General features: G+C 36.6%; 1 protein-coding gene across 1 annotated transcript; it reads left to right on the top strand.

Annotated features, from left to right (window-relative positions):
- The first annotated feature begins 1,188 nt into the window (after window positions 1–1,188).
- LOC131293218 (uncharacterized) lies at window positions 1,189–4,979 on the top strand. Its single transcript, XM_058321301.1, has 3 exons — window positions 1,189–1,377; window positions 1,443–1,706; window positions 4,653–4,979. The coding sequence occupies exons 1-3, from the start codon at window positions 1,189–1,191 to the stop codon at window positions 4,977–4,979; spliced, it is 780 nt and encodes a 259-aa protein (XP_058177284.1).
- The last annotated feature ends 14,418 nt before the right edge of the window (window positions 4,980–19,397 follow it).

The raw sequence follows: 19,397 nt of genomic DNA, 5'->3' as shown, positions 1-19,397 counted from the left end.
CGAAAGGTTTGAACAAAACAGTGGTGAAGATGTAATATTTTTTGACTTGCGCGTGCGTAAAATAAATCGGACGACGACCGCACTTAATGGAACGGTCATTATTCGAGAACCTTTAGGAAACGATATGCAGGTACAAAAAAACATTGGCGATCGTTTTGAGTGTTCTTAGAAATTGCGTCTGATCCTCGACGACCTCTGCTTATTTCAGATATCAATGGATTTGTTTCATAGCCGACTTGGTAATAATCAGTTTAACCATTATCCAATGAAACTGCCATCGGCCGGAAATTGTGATTTTGTTAAAAATATGCACATCAACTACAAAGAGCAAGTAACGCTGATAGAAAATTTTCCTGGCCCATTCGAGTGTCCAATTTCACCCCGGACCGTAAATATTAGGGATTATGTACTTCCATCTGAGGTGATACAGCCCCTAGTACCAAAAGGTCTTTGGAAGGCAACGATAACCTATGTAAGATCTGGGAAAACTGTAATGGTTTACTCATTCTTGTTGAGAATAAGCGATTATAGCTAACTGCAGTTTTAGATCGTTACTTTATACTATTCGCACATCTTCTGAAGCTTCGATATAATTGATTTAGAATTCGATTGTATTATGTTTCGAAACCTTGGAAAATTGTCAACAGAAAGCTAAGTGTTTATTGTTAAGTTATTAAAAGGTGAAATTGATGTACCTCAGCTATTTTCCAAGTTACGTAGATTTAGCTCCAGCTCCAATAAATAAATAATTAAATAAATAAATAAATCAATAAATAAATAAATAAATAAATAAATAAATAAATAAATAAATAAATAAATAAATAAATAAATAATAGGCAGATTTGGATTATCATTCAGAAATACCGAGTTAGATTTTGCTTCATCATTCCAAGATGTTTGGAATTTGGATGGCACTTTTGTTTTCGTCGTTCTGTTCAGCGAAATGTCTATTTCACAAATTGTGTTTTTTAATCACATTCACATCAAATCACAGCCTACGAATTGCACGTGCACTGACTAGTTAATTGCTTCGATATTTCTGATAAATGAAAGGATATCTGCAGGGTTTAAACAGGTGATGAACAGGTGAAGATAACAAAATAGATTCATCTTGTCCTACATATTCCAGGACGAACGATTTTATTTAGGTTTATCCCTAACACTCTCCCTCTTTGAAAGTATAATATCATGTATAATGTTTGGTTACTCTCCTTGTGTGCGGCTTTAACGGTAGCCTTACAAGGGATGTTCGAAAGTTTTGAACAAAGTGGTGAAGATGTAGTATTTTTGGACTTACGCGTGCGTAAAATAAATCGCACGACGTCCCCATTAAATGGAACTGCCATTGTGAGAGTACCTCTAGGAAACGATATCCAGGTATAAGAACAAATTTGTGCTTTTGAAAATTGCTACTAATCGTTGAGGTTCTTTGCTTATTTCAGTTATCAATGGATTTGTTTCATAGCCGGCTCGGGAACAATCAGTTCAACCATTATCCAATGAAGCTGCCATCGGCCGGAAATTGTGATTTTATTAAAAATATGCACATCAACTACAAAGAACAACTAACGCTGATAGAAAATTTTCCTGGCGAAGGCGAGTGTCCAGTTTCACCCCGGACCGTAGAAGTCAGGGATTATGTATTTCCATCTGAGGTACTACCGGCCATAGCTCCAAGGGGACTATGGAAGGCAACGATTACCTATGTAAGATCTGAGAAAACTATAATGGCCTATACGTTCCTGTTTAGAGTAAGCGATTATAACTAACTATACTTTGAAGTTGTTGCTTTATATTGTTCGTCTTTTGAGCCCATCTTCTAGTGTTTCGATATAATGAATATCGTCAAGATAATAAATGTGACTATCATATTACTGATTGAAGATGAACAAAAAATTTATATTTTGCTACACTAATAATTCTGATGCAATAAAGTAATACTAAGGATTAAAGGCTATTGGTGTTAAAAGAACACGGTGGTTTAGAAATATAGTATTCATTGCACCGAGTAGCATTCATTGCACAGTACTTATATGTACTACAACAGTATTTTATAAACAATTTAAAAAATCTAAATTAGTTGCACAGACGATAAGTAGTCACTATCATAATGGGTACAAACCAATGACACGGTCACTAACGGCTACGTTGGCAGATTATTATTATCCATCAGAAATGTCCAGTTGTGGTTTTGTCTCACCATTCCAAGATGTTTGGAATTTGAATGGCAGTTTTGCTCTCGTTGTTCTATTTAACGAATTGTCTATTTAACAAATTGTGTTTGCATTATAAAATATTGTCAAATTAAACATTCACATCAAATCACAGCCAACGGCACGTGTACTGATTAGCTGAATGTTTGAATACTTCTGACAAATGAAATGATATCTGTAGTGCGTAAACATGCGATGAACGGCTGGAGATAACAAAACAGCTTCATCTAGTCCTATATAGTCCAGTGCGAACGAATGTATTTAGTTTTATCGTCAAAACGCTCTGATTTTCGTTCGTTTTAGTTGTGAGTCTCTGGTGATATTGTGTTTCCCTCTTTGAAAGTATAGTATCATGTACAAAGTTTTGTTGCTCTCAATGTGTGTGACTTCAACGGTAGCTTTACATGGGATGTTCGAAAGTTTTCAGCAAATCGGTGCTCAAAATTTAGTAGTTTTTGACCTGCGCGTGCGTAAAATAAATCGCACGACGACCGCACTTAATGGAACGTTCTTTTCTAGAGAATTCATAGGAAACGAAATGCAGGTACAAAACCCAATAGATAAACGCTATAGACTGGGCATGAAAGTGATTATTTATTCTGGAGAACCTTTCCTCATTTCAGTTATCAATGGATTTGTTCTACAGCCGACTCGGGAATAATCAGTTCAACCATTATCCAATGAAGCTGCCATCGGCCGGAACATGCGATTTTATTAAAAATATGCACAACAACTACAAAGATCACGTAAACCAGCTTGAAAATTATCCGGACAAAGACGAGTGCCCAATTTCACCCAGAACCATAATTATCAGGGATTATGTATTTCCATCTGAGGTGATACCGCCCCTAGCTCCAAGAGGACTATGGAAGGCAATATTGACCGGTGTAAGATCTGAGGAAGTTGTTATGGGTTACACATTGCTGTTGACAGTAAGCGATTACAGTTAGCTAGTACCTCTTCTGATGTTTCGGTACAATGAATTCGCTACAATAAAATAATACACAATAACTGCTTTTGATGAAAGTTTGTTTGAAAATTACCTGAATGGAATCTATCAATGCAAGTGCTAAATTTGACACTTCTGCTGAAATTAACAATAGTTACAATGTTTCGATACCTAATTACCCTGGATGGATCAATGATGCAGTGAGATAAAATTTTTGCTTGCTTACTTCCTAGGTAGACGAAAGTGGCGAATGTTTCATGAAATAACGATTCAAATGCTTTTTCTAACACCATAAGATTACAAAATTTACAACGAATTTATTGAAAGGTGTAATGACTAACATTGAAAAGTTGAACATTTTTCCTGCATGCCATTTGTGTAAAGTTATGTTTGTTGTTTTCATTGAGATGTAGTGGATATTGTTACATCCGTTGTAACAAACGTGACTGTACTCAGATCGATTGTGGTATTAGCTTGAATGTTGATATCTGGACTATGTTGCTTTTATGAACATTTTATTACATCATATAACACGTTTTGTTAGGACGGTTCTCATTGTTCACATACGTAATATACTTGGATTGTGCTCTAATAAAGCTGCGAAAATATGGCTGCAATAAAGTAGTGAGGTGTACATTCATTTTCAAAAAATTAAACAACATGCCACCATTGATGGATAGTAGAAGAAAAGATCTGGAAATTTTATGTTGTAGCAATACAACGTTGTGTCATTTTGTTAAAGTGGCCTTATTTTATTTTAACATAAAATGCTGACTTCTTAATTACACGAAGAGATGAACCTTGTCCTAATGAACCACTCGTTTTGAAGAAGACGTAACGCGCCTTCTTACCACCATTCCAAGATGTTTGGAATTTGAATGGCAGTTTTGCTCTCGTTGTTCTATTTAACGAATTGTCTATTTAACAAATTGTGTTTGCATTATAAAATATTGTCAAATTAAACATTCACATCAAATCACAGCCAACGGCACGTGTACTGATTAGCTGAATGTTTGAATACTTCTGACAAATGAAATGATATCTGTAGTGCGTAAACATGCGATGAACGGCTGGAGATAACAAAACAGCTTCATCTAGTCCTATATAGTCCAGTGCGAACGAATGTATTTAGTTTTATCGTCAAAACGCTCTGATTTTCGTTCGTTTTAGTTGTGAGTCTCTGGTGATATTGTGTTTCCCTCTTTGAAAGTATAGTATCATGTACAAAGTTTTGTTGCTCTCAATGTGTGTGACTTCAACGGTAGCTTTACATGGGATGTTCGAAAGTTTTCAGCAAATCGGTGCTCAAAATTTAGTAGTTTTTGACCTGCGCGTGCGTAAAATAAATCGCACGACGACCGCACTTAATGGAACGTTCTTTTCTAGAGAATTCATAGGAAACGAAATGCAGGTACAAAACCCAATAGATAAACGCTATAGACTGGGCATGAAAGTGATTATTTATTCTGGAGAACCTTTCCTCATTTCAGTTATCAATGGATTTGTTCTACAGCCGACTCGGGAATAATCAGTTCAACCATTATCCAATGAAGCTGCCATCGGCCGGAACATGCGATTTTATTAAAAATATGCACAACAACTACAAAGATCACGTAAACCAGCTTGAAAATTATCCGGACAAAGACGAGTGCCCAATTTCACCCAGAACCATAATTATCAGGGATTATGTATTTCCATCTGAGGTGATACCGCCCCTAGCTCCAAGAGGACTATGGAAGGCAATATTGACCGGTGTAAGATCTGAGGAAGTTGTTATGGGTTACACATTGCTGTTGACAGTAAGCGATTACAGTTAGCTAGTACCTCTTCTGATGTTTCGGTACAATGAATTCGCTACAATAAAATAATACACAATAACTGCTTTTGATGAAAGTTTGTTTGAAAATTACCTGAATGGAATCTATCAATGCAAGTGCTAAATTTGACACTTCTGCTGAAATTAACAATAGTTACAATGTTTCGATACCTAATTACCCTGGATGGATCAATGATGCAGTGAGATAAAATTTTTGCTTGCTTACTTCCTAGGTAGACGAAAGTGGCGAATGTTTCATGAAATAACGATTCAAATGCTTTTTCTAACACCATAAGATTACAAAATTTACAACGAATTTATTGAAAGGTGTAATGACTAACATTGAAAAGTTGAACATTTTTCCTGCATGCCATTTGTGTAAAGTTATGTTTGTTGTTTTCATTGAGATGTAGTGGATATTGTTACATCCGTTGTAACAAACGTGACTGTACTCAGATCGATTGTGGTATTAGCTTGAATGTTGATATCTGGACTATGTTGCTTTTATGAACATTTTATTACATCATATAACACGTTTTGTTAGGACGGTTCTCATTGTTCACATACGTAATATACTTGGATTGTGCTCTAATAAAGCTGCGAAAATATGGCTGCAATAAAGTAGTGAGGTGTACATTCATTTTCAAAAAATTAAACAACATGCCACCATTGATGGATAGTAGAAGAAAAGATCTGGAAATTTTATGTTGTAGCAATACAACGTTGTGTCATTTTGTTAAAGTGGCCTTATTTTATTTTAACATAAAATGCTGACTTCTTAATTACACGAAGAGATGAACCTTGTCCTAATGAACCACTCGTTTTGAAGAAGACGTAACGCGCCTTCTTACCGGGCAGCTTGATTGAGTGGTGGTTCCACTACACAACTTCCAATCTCTGAGTAGTTATAATGAAGATGGATACGGATCGATGGATTTCGAGATCGATTTTTGAAGTTTTCTAACTAGTAGAAATGTCAGAAAAATTTATCCGCATATGCTTTCGCCATCACCTCGACTCGCGCTCTCTCGACGTTTCCATATTTAGTAATAATTATCGCCTTCCAGAGGCCCTTCGGTAGAACCGGAGGGATCGCTTTCGATGGAAAAACCTTGTCGTACACATGAAACTCGCGTACCGTGATAGGACATTCCCCTCTCTTTGGAAGATTTACTATGTCCTTCATGTACTCATAGTAGTCGTCATACACACTGTAGAGGAATTCACATTTACCTTTGCTGGGCAGCTTCATTGGGTAGTGGTTCCACTGCTGATTTCCGAGTGCACTGTGGTATAAATCCAAGACGGACTGTGATGTAAGAGAACAGAGAATGATTACGGCAAATGTTATTTTACACGAAGTACGATTGCGTACTTACGATAAAACTATCGTTCAAGGGTAACTTTAGAATGAGCGTTCCGTTCGCGGTAACCGTTGTTCGATTATACTTGCGCACGCGTATTGCATTTTCAAATACGTCAAATCCGGACAATTGTTCTATTTTCTCGAATACAACTTCTAACCCTTGGGTAGATATGGTGAGGATCACCAGCGTGACGGCGACGGTCCACATAATCTTTCCTACTTGTTTCTACATGAAAGAAGAAATAAGGCAAGTGAAAGTATTTGAGAAGAAGTAAATTAATCCTTCTGTTCAACCATCTGAAAACAATATTTGAGAGTGGCTTAAACCATGGAAGGTCTAGAATGTGAATCGTTTTTACAGAACACTTACCAATGTAGTTTAAATATTTTTACTTACAGCGCTTGACAGTTTCACAACGTTTAATGCAGATGTTCGACAAAAAGTTCTATTTATGCTAGGAAAAGATGAGTTGATAGATATTATCACAGAATAATTGATGAGCTTAGAGCATGATTTTAATGATAATGTGCGATGTATTCAATTATTACGGCACAATAACATCACAGATTCTTGTTTTGAATTTCCTGTGTTGATAATTGTAGACCCAATAATTTTATGTTAGTATTTCTAGCGCTACGAGCAACTTCGACATGTTTTTATAACATTTTTAAAATAAAAGTATCTTCAAAGCTTTTTTGATTTACTTTTTAGCACACTTTCCAAAATGAAATGAAAATATTAAATAAATAATGTCATCAATACATAAAAGCATCAATAAAGAATTAAGCGAAATCAACCTGGTAATATGTTAAGTTTAATATCAAGATAATCAGATTAGGGATTATCATTTCGTTATAGGTAGGAAAGAAAGAAGAAGTTTCAGGTAGTGTTTAATGTATTAGGCATTTTGTAAAGTGTACAAAGAGAGTTTATTTTCTTCAAAAATTCTGTAATCGATCGCATGATATTTATGTATTGATAGTTGGAATAATAATTTAAAAAATAAATATGGTTTTTTACTAAAAGGAATATCAGAAAATATTATTTGATTAGGTTTTCACCATAAATTCAGTTCGCGCTCTCACGACACTCTCGGCCTTAGTGTTGATTACTTTCGATGAGAGAGATTCACTTTCGATGGGAAGATTTAAGAAATATTTTGAAGATTTCTAAACTAGTTAAAGTGTCAGAAGAAATTATCCGCATATGCTTTCGCTATCACCTCGATTCGCGTTCTCTCGACGTTTCCAATTTTACTAATAATTATTGCCTTCCAGAGGCCCTTCGGTAGAACCGGAGGGATCGCTTTTGATGGGAAAACCTTGTCGTACACATGAGATACACGTGGCATGATAGGACATTCTCCTTTCTTTGGAAGATTTACTATGTCCTTCATATACTCATAGTAGTCGTCATACACACTGTAGAGGAATTCACAAGTGCCTTTGCTGGGCAGTTTCATTGGGTAGTGGTTCCACTGCTGATTTCCGAGTGGACTGTGGTATAAATCTAAGCTGGACTGCGGTATAAGAGAATAAATAATTGTTACGGCAAATGTCATTTTACGCCAAATGGAAGTGTACTTACTATAAAGGTATCATCCAGTGGTACCTTTAGAATGAACGTTCCATTCGCAGTGACCGTTGTCCGATTATACTTGCGCACGCGTATTGAATTTTCATACACGTCAAATCCGGACAATTGTTCTATTTTCTCGAATACAACTTCTAACCCTTGGGTAGATATGGTGAGGATCACCAACGTGATGGCGACGGTCCACATAATCTTTACTACTTGTTTCTACATGAAAGGTCTACTGTGTGAAAAGTTTATTCGGAACATTTACCAATGTAACCTATACTTTCATTTACACCAGCACTTGACAGCTGGACAACGTTTAATACAGATGTGCGACAAAAGGGGCTATTTATGCTTCGAACAGATGAGTTGAATGATATTATCAGAGAAGAAGAGAAGTTGATGCGCTTAAAGCGTTGTTTGAGCACATGATTTTAATGATAATGTGCAATGTATTCAATTATTATGGCCCAATAACATCACAGACTATGTTTTTGAATTTCCTGTGTTGATATTGTAGACTCAATAATTTTAATATATCTAGCGCTATGGACAACTTCGACAGATTTGTATAACATTTTGAAATTATAAGTATTGTTAGAAACACTTTTGCTTCTAACGTCAGCTGTCAATTCGGCTAAAAATAGTGCCCGGTGAAAGTGATAAGCCAAAAGGGAGCTTCACCGATCAGCTGACGGAAAGGCTGATCGAGAGGATCGATGACCCTTGGCGTAAGCTTCGCTGGTGGAAGGTTTTTAAAAAGGGCTCGTTTGGGCGCGATGGACCATTGTGCAAAAATCTAGCATTGAATAAATACTTTTTTTTTTGGTTTCGACACCACAGCGGCTAGTATTGATTTTCTTGTTTTTCTTTGCGTTTTGCACAGTGTTAGAATAGTCTCCAACAAGTATCTTCAAAACTTTTTTGAATAACATTTTAGCACACTTTCCAAATTGAAATGAAAATGTTAGATGCATAATGGCTTCAATAATGCATCAATATAGATCAGGGGTCGGCAAAGTCCGGCTCGCGGGCCAAATCCGGCCCGCCAACCGATTTTATCCGGCCCGTAATAAAATTTTAGTGTTTCATACAAAAACTTCAACCCATTTTTTATAAGATTTGTCCACGATGTCAGGTTTGTTTGTCCCAAAAATGAAGATTAATATTGTTCAACGAGGTGTTCCTGTTATATGTTGAAAAAACCATCAAAATACAACGAAAATAAGAATTAAAATGTTTAAAAAATGTCTAATGATAAAAATTCAAATATTTTATCTTACCATTTGTGTAAGTCATTGTTTAAGGTATCCTGCCCGTAGTTTCGGGTTTCTATTAATCATCTGGCCCTTTTTTAAGAAATGTATGCTGATCCCTGATATAGATTAAAGCGAAATCAACCTGGAATAATGAAAAGCTTCATAGCGAGATCATTTAAAAGATTGTAATATCATCAAACCATGGAAAAGCATCTGAGTAAATGTCAAATATTCATGTTTTACAATGTATTCACTTCATTGCCAAAGCAGTCTCGAATGTAATCGAGATTTCCTCGATCGACACAAACATACACAGTTTTACAGCCCAGTTCTTGGATGAATTTTCATCACGTCATATTCAATCTTATTTTCGGATTGCTTTTTCGTTACAGACAGAAATGTAGCTTCCTAGAAATTTCATACAGTGTTATATGGAGCAATTTGTAAAGCTTGCAAAGAGAGTTTATTTTCTTCCTAAGTTGAATAATTGATCGCATGATATTTATGTATTGACAGTTGGAACAATAATTTAAAAATAAACGAGTTTCTAAACTAAAGAAGGAATATCCGAAACTATCAATTCAGTTCGCGCTCTCACGATACCCTCGGCCTTAGTGTAGATCGGTTGGAGCGGAAAGATCACTTTCGATGGGAAGATTTTAGAAATATTTGGAAGTTTTCTAAACTAGTAGAAACGTCAATAAAACTTATCCGCATATGCTTTCACTATCAACTCGATTCGCGTTCTCTCGACGTTTCCATTTTTAGTAACAATTATTGCCTTCCAGAGGCCCTTCGGTAGAACCGGAGGGATCGCTTTCGATGGGAAAACCATGTCGTACACATGAAACTCGGCTGGCATGATAGGACATTCTCCTTTCTTTGGAAGATTTACTATGTCCTTCATGTACTCATAGTAGTCGTCATACACACTGTAGAGGAATTCACAAGTGCCTTTGCTGGGCAGCTTCATGGGGTAGTGGTTTCACTGTTGATTTCCGAGTGGACTGTGGTATAAATCTAAGCTGGACTACGGTATAAGAGAATAAATAAATGTTACGGTGAAAGTCATTTTACGAGAAATGGAAGCGTACTTACGACAAAGGTATCGCCCATGGGTACCTTTAGAATGATCGTTCCGTTTGCAGTGACCGTTGTTCGATTATACTTGCGCGCCCGTAATGTATTTTCATACACGTCAAATCCGGACAATTGTTCTATTTTCTCGAACACAATTTCTAACCCTTGGGTAGATATGGTGAGGATCACCAGCGTGATGGCGACGGTCCACATAATCTTTACTACTTGTTTCTACATGAAAGAGGAAATGAGGCAAGAGGAGGGATTTGAGAAGAAGTATATTAATATCCTATAAACTATATTTGAGAATGTATTAAACCATGTGAGGTCTACAATGTGAATCGTTTTTTTTTTAACACTTACAGCATGTAACTTAAACACTTTCGCTAGCAACAGTGCTTGGCACCTTAACAACGTTCAATTCTGATGTTTGACTATTTATACTTCAAACAGATGAGTTGAATGATATTATCACAGGAAAGCTTATGAGGTTCAAGCGTTGTTTGAGCGCATGTTTTTAATGGTAATATGCTAAGAGTTAAATTATTATGGCCCAATAACGTCGTAGATTCTTGTTTAGGATTTCCTGTGTTGATAATTATAGACTCAACAATTTTAGTATTTGTAGCGCTGCTTGCTCATAGAACTTCGGCATATTTTTATAACATTTTTACATTATCTGCAAAACTTTTTTGATACGCTTTTAAGCACACTTTCCAAATAGAGATGAAAATATTAGATATATAATATCTTCCATCAATAAAGAATTATGCGAAATCAAAGTGGAATAATTTAAAGTTTCATATTGTGACCATTTAAGAGATTGCGGTATAATCAAACCATGGAAATGCATCTAAGCAAACGTCAAATATGCAAGCTATAAAATGTATTCACTTCATTGCCTATGCAGTCACGAATGTAATCGAGATTTCCTCGATCAACACACACACATACTTTCACAACCTAGTTCTTGGATGAATTTTCATCACATCATATTCAATCACATCAATTTACGGATTGCTTTTTCGTTACATACAGGTATGTAGCTCCCTAGAAATGTCTGAGATTACAAAAAAAGTGTATTTTCTTCAAAAATTCTGTAATTGATGGCATGATATTTATGTATTGATAGTTGGAACAATAATTTCACACATAGTTTCTCAACAACAAGGAATTTCAGTAAATGTTATCCGAGTCAATCAAAAATTCGAAATCAATTCGGTTCGCGTTCTCACGATACCCTTGACTATACAGTGTATAAGTGGTCATATAAAAGCTTGAAAATGAATCCGCGTACACATAGCCAAACTATACTATTTAATAAATTAAAGTTGTCACCGATACAAACGTGGCACTTAACATTACAAAAAATTATCTTTGTAAATCTTTACTGTCAATTCAAAGTTTGTTCTTTCTACGTTATCCGTGCTGGTTATTGCTACCGCCTTCCAGAGCCCCTGCGGAAACATTGTAGGTATATTTTCCGCTGGAAATACGTTGTCGATCACATGCACTGCTCGTGGCTTTATAGGACACTCTCCCTTTGGAGGAAAGTTGATGAAGTATTTTACTGTTTCTGGATAAAAGTCGTGAACGTTATCAATAAACTTGCAAACCGTCTCTGTTGGAAGCTTCATCGGGTAATGGTTGAACTGTTGATTGCCCATTCTGCTGTGGAATAGGTCCATTTTCGCCTGTGTGGATTTGGATAAGGACAGGTATGACATTTACTTAAACTTGCAAAAAGTAGCAACATGCTTACCACAAATGTATTGTCCATTTCTATCTTTATGATCAGCGTACCATTGAGAACCATTGTGGTGCGGTTGTACTTACGAACTCGTAAGGTGCTTTCTAGTACATCAAATCCGGAAATTTGCTCCATCTTTTCGTAGGTAATTTCTAGCGCCAGTGAATAGGCCAGTATGATGAGAACGATGCAACCTTGCTTCAAAGTCATTGCGGAACAACTGAAATTTATCTTGTGTCGAGTTACTAAATACTGCGCCTACGTGCACGTGCTTAGCCTCCCTTCGATGTTATCTAACACGAACCGTCGAATTGTATAATTATGGAATGTTTTCATGATTGTGAGTGATTTAGTTACAATATTTCTACAGCATATAACATGTGAATGGAAAAGAGAGTGCTGTTGTTCATATCTTATACTATCATAACTTTCCTATAGTGATGGGCATAGATAGGATCAGGAAAGTCTTTATATCTTTTGTTTATTTATTTCGATTTACTTTTTATTTGGAAAACTTAAAGATAATAATTCAAACGCTTCGCTTTTCATACAATTAGGGATGCTGTTTATAATTTTGAGTATTCTCATGCGAGCAGTTTGAGAGAATATATTACGATACTTTAACAATTTTGTTCGTTCTGAGTAGCGTTATTTTAGAACATTGTTGTAAAAGTGAACAAAACATGCAAAAAAGAGAAATATCAATATTGTATGAACATGTTTATTGAATATAATAATCAAACAATTTGCTTTAGAAAAATGTATCCCTGAAAATCTTAATCATAATGGAAAATTCAATTTTAGCAATATTGTTTTCTTTCGTCGTAAGCATAATTTTCCAAAGTCCGATTGATAACGTTGACGGTAATACCTTCGATGGGAATACATGATTGATCAAATGGAACTCTCGCGCCACGATCGGACACTCCCCTTTCCGTGGGAAGTTTATGATGTCCTGGATGTATTCGTAATAGTTTTCATGCATATTTTGAAAGAACTGACACATTCCTTTAGTCGGCAGCTTTATCGGGTAGTGGTTGAACTGCTGATTACCAAGGCTGCTATGGAAGAAGTCCGTTTGCACCTGATTTGATGATGAACGGGTTAGAGCTCAGATAGAAAGTTTAACTAAAAGGTCGATACATACCACAAACGAATCGTCCATTGGCACCTTAAAAACGAAAGTCCCATTCAAAACGGGTGTGGTGCGATTGTACTTGCGAACACGCAGTGTACTTTCCAACAATTCAAACCCAGTTAGCTGCTCCGTCTGTTCGTACACAATTTCTATTCCCAGTGCGGGGGAAATTACCGTAGTGAGGCAGATAAGCAAGAACAACATTGTAAATGCATGCGATCGGACTATGTTGTGACATTGACGTGGTTTCAATAGTTTTATAGCGGGATTTTGTGGCTATGGGCATGATTGGAACTTATTAGTGCCTTAACAGGTTGATATTGTTTTCCATCAACGTTAATTAAGATTAACTGATAACGAACCTCCCACCTGTGCACTATTAAGCAAACTTTAGCTATCTATTTTCAATGGTTATGGTTTTCATTTCGAATTTTCATTTTTAAGTCACGTAGAACCGAGCAAAATGCTACTAAATTAACGGACTATAGCTAATGCAGAGTTGATGTAGCTACGATCGCAATTCAAGAAAGATGTTTGTTTTGCTTTGTGTAAATTACATTTGATTCTTCATCTGAAACAATAAAAAACATTTGATAGATTTCAAATTAGATAGGAAAAAAATTAAACCATCAATAAATACTAAAAAAAGAAAGAAATAAATAAATAGTATAAGGTCATCCTTGCTCTTCCAAATTACATACGCAAACATGCTAGCCCAAGTGATTATTGGGAATCACTGTAAAATTGAGTTAATACAGTGTTTTTTTTATTTTATACCACAAAACTACCCTATCCGATGACCCAACAAAATCATCCACTCGGTGATCCAAAATAATCATCCGCATAGGCTTTAAGAATAATTTCAAAACCAACTCTCACGACGTCGTTAACGGTCATGGTAACTGTCGTCTTCCAAAGACCCTTCGGTAGGACTGGTGGTATTGAGCTGGATGGAAATACCTTGTTGATAATGTACGCCTCCCGGGGCGTGATCGGACATTCCCCTTTCTTAGGCAGGTGTACTATGTCCTCGATGTACTTGTAGTAGTCGTCGTAGAAGCTGTACAGAAAATCACAAGCACCTTTCTTGGGCAGCTTTATCGGGTAGTGGGTCCACTGTTGGTTTCCGAGGGAACTGTAGAAAGCCTGATTATCGGTCTGCAATATAATGGCAACCAGTAAAGAATTACATTAAACAATGATCGTTGAAAGAGAGTAGGGAAGTTTCGTTGGAATCCTCTACTTACGATAAAAGTATTATCAACTGGAACCTTTATGAGGAATGTTCCATTCAACACCGCTGTCGTTCGGTTATACTTGCGGACTCGTAGCGTTCCTCCATACACGTCGAAACCGGTTGTTTGCTCAAACTTTTCGAATACAATTACTGTTCCATCGATAGTCAGAATGGCAATACTCAACATGATCAGTACTTGCAACATGTTGGATAGCTTCTACTCAGAATGTATCGTTCTAAATTGAGCTACAAAACATGTCAGCAGCTACTTTTATATCTGTTTACTGCAAAGGTTATGCAATTATGAACATGTTCTAGTACGTTCTTTATCGTAATGTTAATCCATCATGTAGATCATAATCCGAATCCCAACCGAGACCGGACCCTCCCCTGTACGAGAGGACTGACTATCCACGTACAACAGGGAAACAAGTCTCGTAAGCCCTTAACGGGCAGGCATGAGGTCGTTACGCCAAGAAGAAGAAGAAGAAGAAGAAGAAGAAGAAGAAGAAGCACCATCTTCCAGAGACCATTTTGCAGAATTGGAGGTATACCTTCCGAAACGAATACGTGATTGATCACATGTACCTCCCTTGGCATTATCGGACACTCTCCCTCAGGTGGAAAGTTGATAAAATCCTTCACAATTTTTCCGTAATCAGCTTTGAGGCGTTGTATGAAATCGCACATTCCTTCCGATACGAGCTTGATTGGGTAATGGTTGAACTGCTGATTACCAAGGCTGCTATGGAAGAAGTCCGTTTGCACCTGATTTGATGATGAACGGGTTAGAGCTCAGATAGAAAGTTTAGCTAAAAGGTGGATACATACCACAAACGAATCGTCCATTGGCACCTTAAAAATGAAAGTCCCATTCAAAACGGGTGTGGTGCGATTGTACTTGCGAACACGCAGTGTACTTTCCAACAATTCAAAACCAGTTAGCTGCTCCGTCTGTTCGTACACAATTTCTATTCCCAGTGCGGGGGAAATTGCCGTAGTGAGGCAGATAAGCAAGAACAACATTGTAAATGCATGCGATCGGACTATGTTGTGATATTGACAGGGTTTTAATAGTTTTATAGCGGGATTTTGTGGCTATGGGCATGATTAGAACTTATTAGTGCCTTAACAGGTTGTTATTGTTTTCCATCAACGTTAATTAAGATTAACTGATAACGAACCTTCCACATGTGCACTATTAAGCAAACTTTAGCTATCTATTTTCAATGGTTATGGTTTCGCGAATTTTCATTTTTAAGTCACGTAGAACCGAGCAAAATGCTACTACATTAATGGACTATAGCTAATGCAGAGTTGATGTAGCTACGATCGCAATTCAAGAAATATATTTTGTTTGATTTGTGTTAATTACATTCGATTCTTTATTTGAAACAAGAAAAAACATTTGATGGATTTGAAATTGGCCAGGAAAAAAATTGAACCATCAATAAATACTAAATAAAGAAATAAATAAATAGTATAAGGTCATCCTTGCTCTTCCAAATTACACACGCAAACATGCTAGACCAAGTGATTATTGGGATTTACTGTAAAATTGAGTTGATACAGTGTTTTTTTATTTTATACCACAAAACTACCCTATCCGATGACCCAACAAAATCATCCACTCGGTGATCCAAAATAATCATCCGCATAGGCTTTAAGAATAATTTCAAAACCAACTCTCACGACGTCGTTAACGGTCATGGTAACTGTCGTCTTCCAAAGACCCTTCGGTAGGACTGGTGGTATTGAGCTGGATGGAAATACCTTGTTGATAATGTACGCCTCCCGGGGCGTGATCGGACATTCCCCTTTCTTAGGCAGGTGTACTATGTCCTCGATGTACTTGTAGTAGTCGTCGTAGAAGCTGTACAGAAAATCACAAGCACCTTTCTTGGGCAGCTTTATCGGGTAGTGGGTCCACTGTTGGTTTCCGAGGGAACTGTAGAAAGCCTGATTATCGGTCTGAAATATAAAGGCAACCAGTAAACAATTACATTAAACAACGATCGTTGAAAGAGAGTAGTGAAGTTTCGTTGGAATTCTCTACTTACGATAAAAGTATTATCAACTGGAACCTTTATGAGGAATGTTCCATTCAACACCGCTGTCGTTCGGTTATACTTGCGTACTCGTAGCGTTCCTCCATACACGTCGAAACCTGTTGTTTGCTCAAACTTTTCGAATACAATTACTGTTCCATCGATAGTCAGAATGGCAATACTCAACATGATCACTACTTGCAACATGTTGAATAGGTTCTATTCAGAATGTATCGTTCGAAATTGAGCTACCAAACATGTTAGTAGCTACTTTTATATCTTTTTACTGCAAAGGTTATGCAACATTACATGTTCTAGTTCGTGCTTTATCGTAATGTAAATACATCATGTAGATCAAAATCTTTACGCAAACTGTAACTAGGTATGCTTTCCACCATACATCGATATCTAACCAGATTGTTGTTACATAGAGTTATTTAGCGCCGGTTAGAACATCGGCCCATGAGCGCCAGGGCTCACCACCTCGACGGCGTGGGTTCGAATCCCAACCGAGACCGGACCGTCCCCTGTACGAGAGTACTGACTATCCACGTACGACAGGGAAACAAGTCTCGTAAGCCCTTAACGGGCAGGCATGACCAAGAGGTCGTTACGCCAAGAAAAAAAAAAAAAGTTGATCAGGGTGCTAGTTTTCCTATATTTTTTAAGTTTTCTTATTTTCATTGGTTCTTACCTTTTCGTACAATGTATGTTCATGCTACCCAATGAATATATTAGTAATAAAATAATAATTTAAATCAATAATAAATAGAATAAATTAAAATAAAAAAATAAATTACTAATCAAATAAGTGCAAATATTATATTTAATTTAGTTTAGTGGTAGAATAATTTACTCATAACACAGTATTTGTTTGCAAACATTGTAGAAGAATTGTATAAAACTTCTTATTAGATTAATAAATATAGGAAAATGATCATTAGAGTAACGGTGATTCCATTTGTACAATTAGAAGTGATACGTCGATTTGATTGTGAATATAATTGCGTACTAGCAGGGTATCATATCTAAATCTGACTCCAATTCCTTGCTCTTGTATACCATTTCCAGTGCCCACTAAACAGTGCCCACGGAAACATATAGCATTTTGTTTGGGATGGATGATCGCGTGAAAATGTACTTAAATAGCTTGAACCTACATTGCGTCTCTTGCCGTGAAGGGGGAAATTTCTTTCTCCGGGAAGTTGACTATGGACTGGACAGGTCATTTGACTCTTTATTCAAATTATTTTTAACGCTAGTTTGTATTGTAGATCGTTAGTGGTTAGTGGGATCAGAAAAATTTATCACTGTATATTTTCACTACCATTTCAAACTTAATTCGGACTATATCATCTACTTTGGTATTAAGCACAGCCTTCCACAGCCCCTTTGGAAACGTTGGAGGAATTGCTTCCGTTGGAAATATGCTGTCAATCAAATGAAAGTCTCTGGCGGTGATCGGGCATGCTCCTTTCTCCGGGAAGTTAATAATGGAGTGGTGAACCTCGGGGTAGTTGTCGTGGAAAAATTTAACGAACTTACACATGCCCATGGTTGGAAGTTTGATCGGATACATGTTGAACTGCTGGTTTCCCAAGCTGCTGTGAAAGAAGTCTGTATGAATCTGTGTGGTGTTTTTTTTTGTAAAAAAGGATAGTTTGGTATCAATAGCAGCAATGAGTAATAAGAGATTGAATCTTACCATAAAAGAATCATCCATATCCACCTTGAAGGTGAATGTTCCATTCAACACCGTCGTGGTTCTATTGTACTTACGCACGCGTAACGTACTTAACAAAACATCGTAGCCCAGAAGTTGTTCCGCTTTTTCATACACAACTTCAATCGCAAATGATTGAAGGAAAATGAATGTTTGGATTAGAATTAACAACACAAACATTCTGTTTCAAATCGAACTGGTCATCCCAATCATGGGACTGTACGTTTATATACTGTACGATATGATCTATCATTCATTGACGTGCGCTGCGATAACGAAACAGGTTTATTTACGAATGGGTATGGTAACTTCAATTACGGTCTCAAAGTTTGTATTTGTAGACAAGGTTTGAAAGATGTGGTAGCGATACGAATATTGAAAACAAGTGCATATAACAATAAGCAGCTTTCTTTTGAATATCAAACTGGGCTGATAGACGATAGTACGATAGGGAGGAAATGCCTTAAGAACAAAAAAGTCAGTTAGAGCATGTATGCTCTAACAATACGGCAAAATCCGTCATACCCTAATAAATAAATAAAAACTATTTGATCAAAATTTGCAAACTTTTGTTTACTATCCTTAAAAAAATTACTGGACACGTTTTTGTTTGTAAGATGTTATGAAATTAACAGTATGACAGAATCTCGTTTGCAAGCTTCCAAAGACGATTCATTCTCTATGTGTATTAAAAAAACTGTCACTATAAACTTTCATCATTAGTTCAATTTTAATCTTTCTACATTTTCGATTTTCATTATCGACGTCAATGTCAACCAAACAACCTTCTAAAGCCATTTCGATATTTCAGAAGGCATAAATTTCTCGCATAAATCTTGTGGCTCGTATGGAAATCTACTTAAATTGGTTATTGGCAGGAAGAAGTGATGAAGGGTCAGAACACGCTTGCAAGCATGTGTATGGTTCTGGCCTGATCATACACGTCCCTTCAAATGGTGATTTGTTCTTCTGCTTTTGCACAAACCAGGAAGCTTTCTCTGGTGCACGAACTTTGTTAAGTTAGGCATTAAAATAAAAGCATTTAGCTGTTGAGAAACATTTATAATTATAAAGTTGAATTATATAGCATGCTTTTCATCCATTTATTTTGTCAACACTGTGTGGTACCGGTAACCTAATTAGGTTAGTACGCCAACAAGGGTCGTGCCAGCTACTTTACTAATAGAGGCTATTGTAAACTTTCATTACACCTTCCATGTTGGCCTTTTCTACATTGTC

The sequence above is a fragment of the Anopheles ziemanni genome, chromosome 2, assembly GCF_943734765.1.
Source record: "Anopheles ziemanni chromosome 2, idAnoZiCoDA_A2_x.2, whole genome shotgun sequence".
NCBI classification, from domain to species: domain Eukaryota; kingdom Metazoa; phylum Arthropoda; class Insecta; order Diptera; family Culicidae; genus Anopheles; species Anopheles ziemanni.
This window is presented reverse-complemented; position numbering and strand designations above follow the sequence as displayed.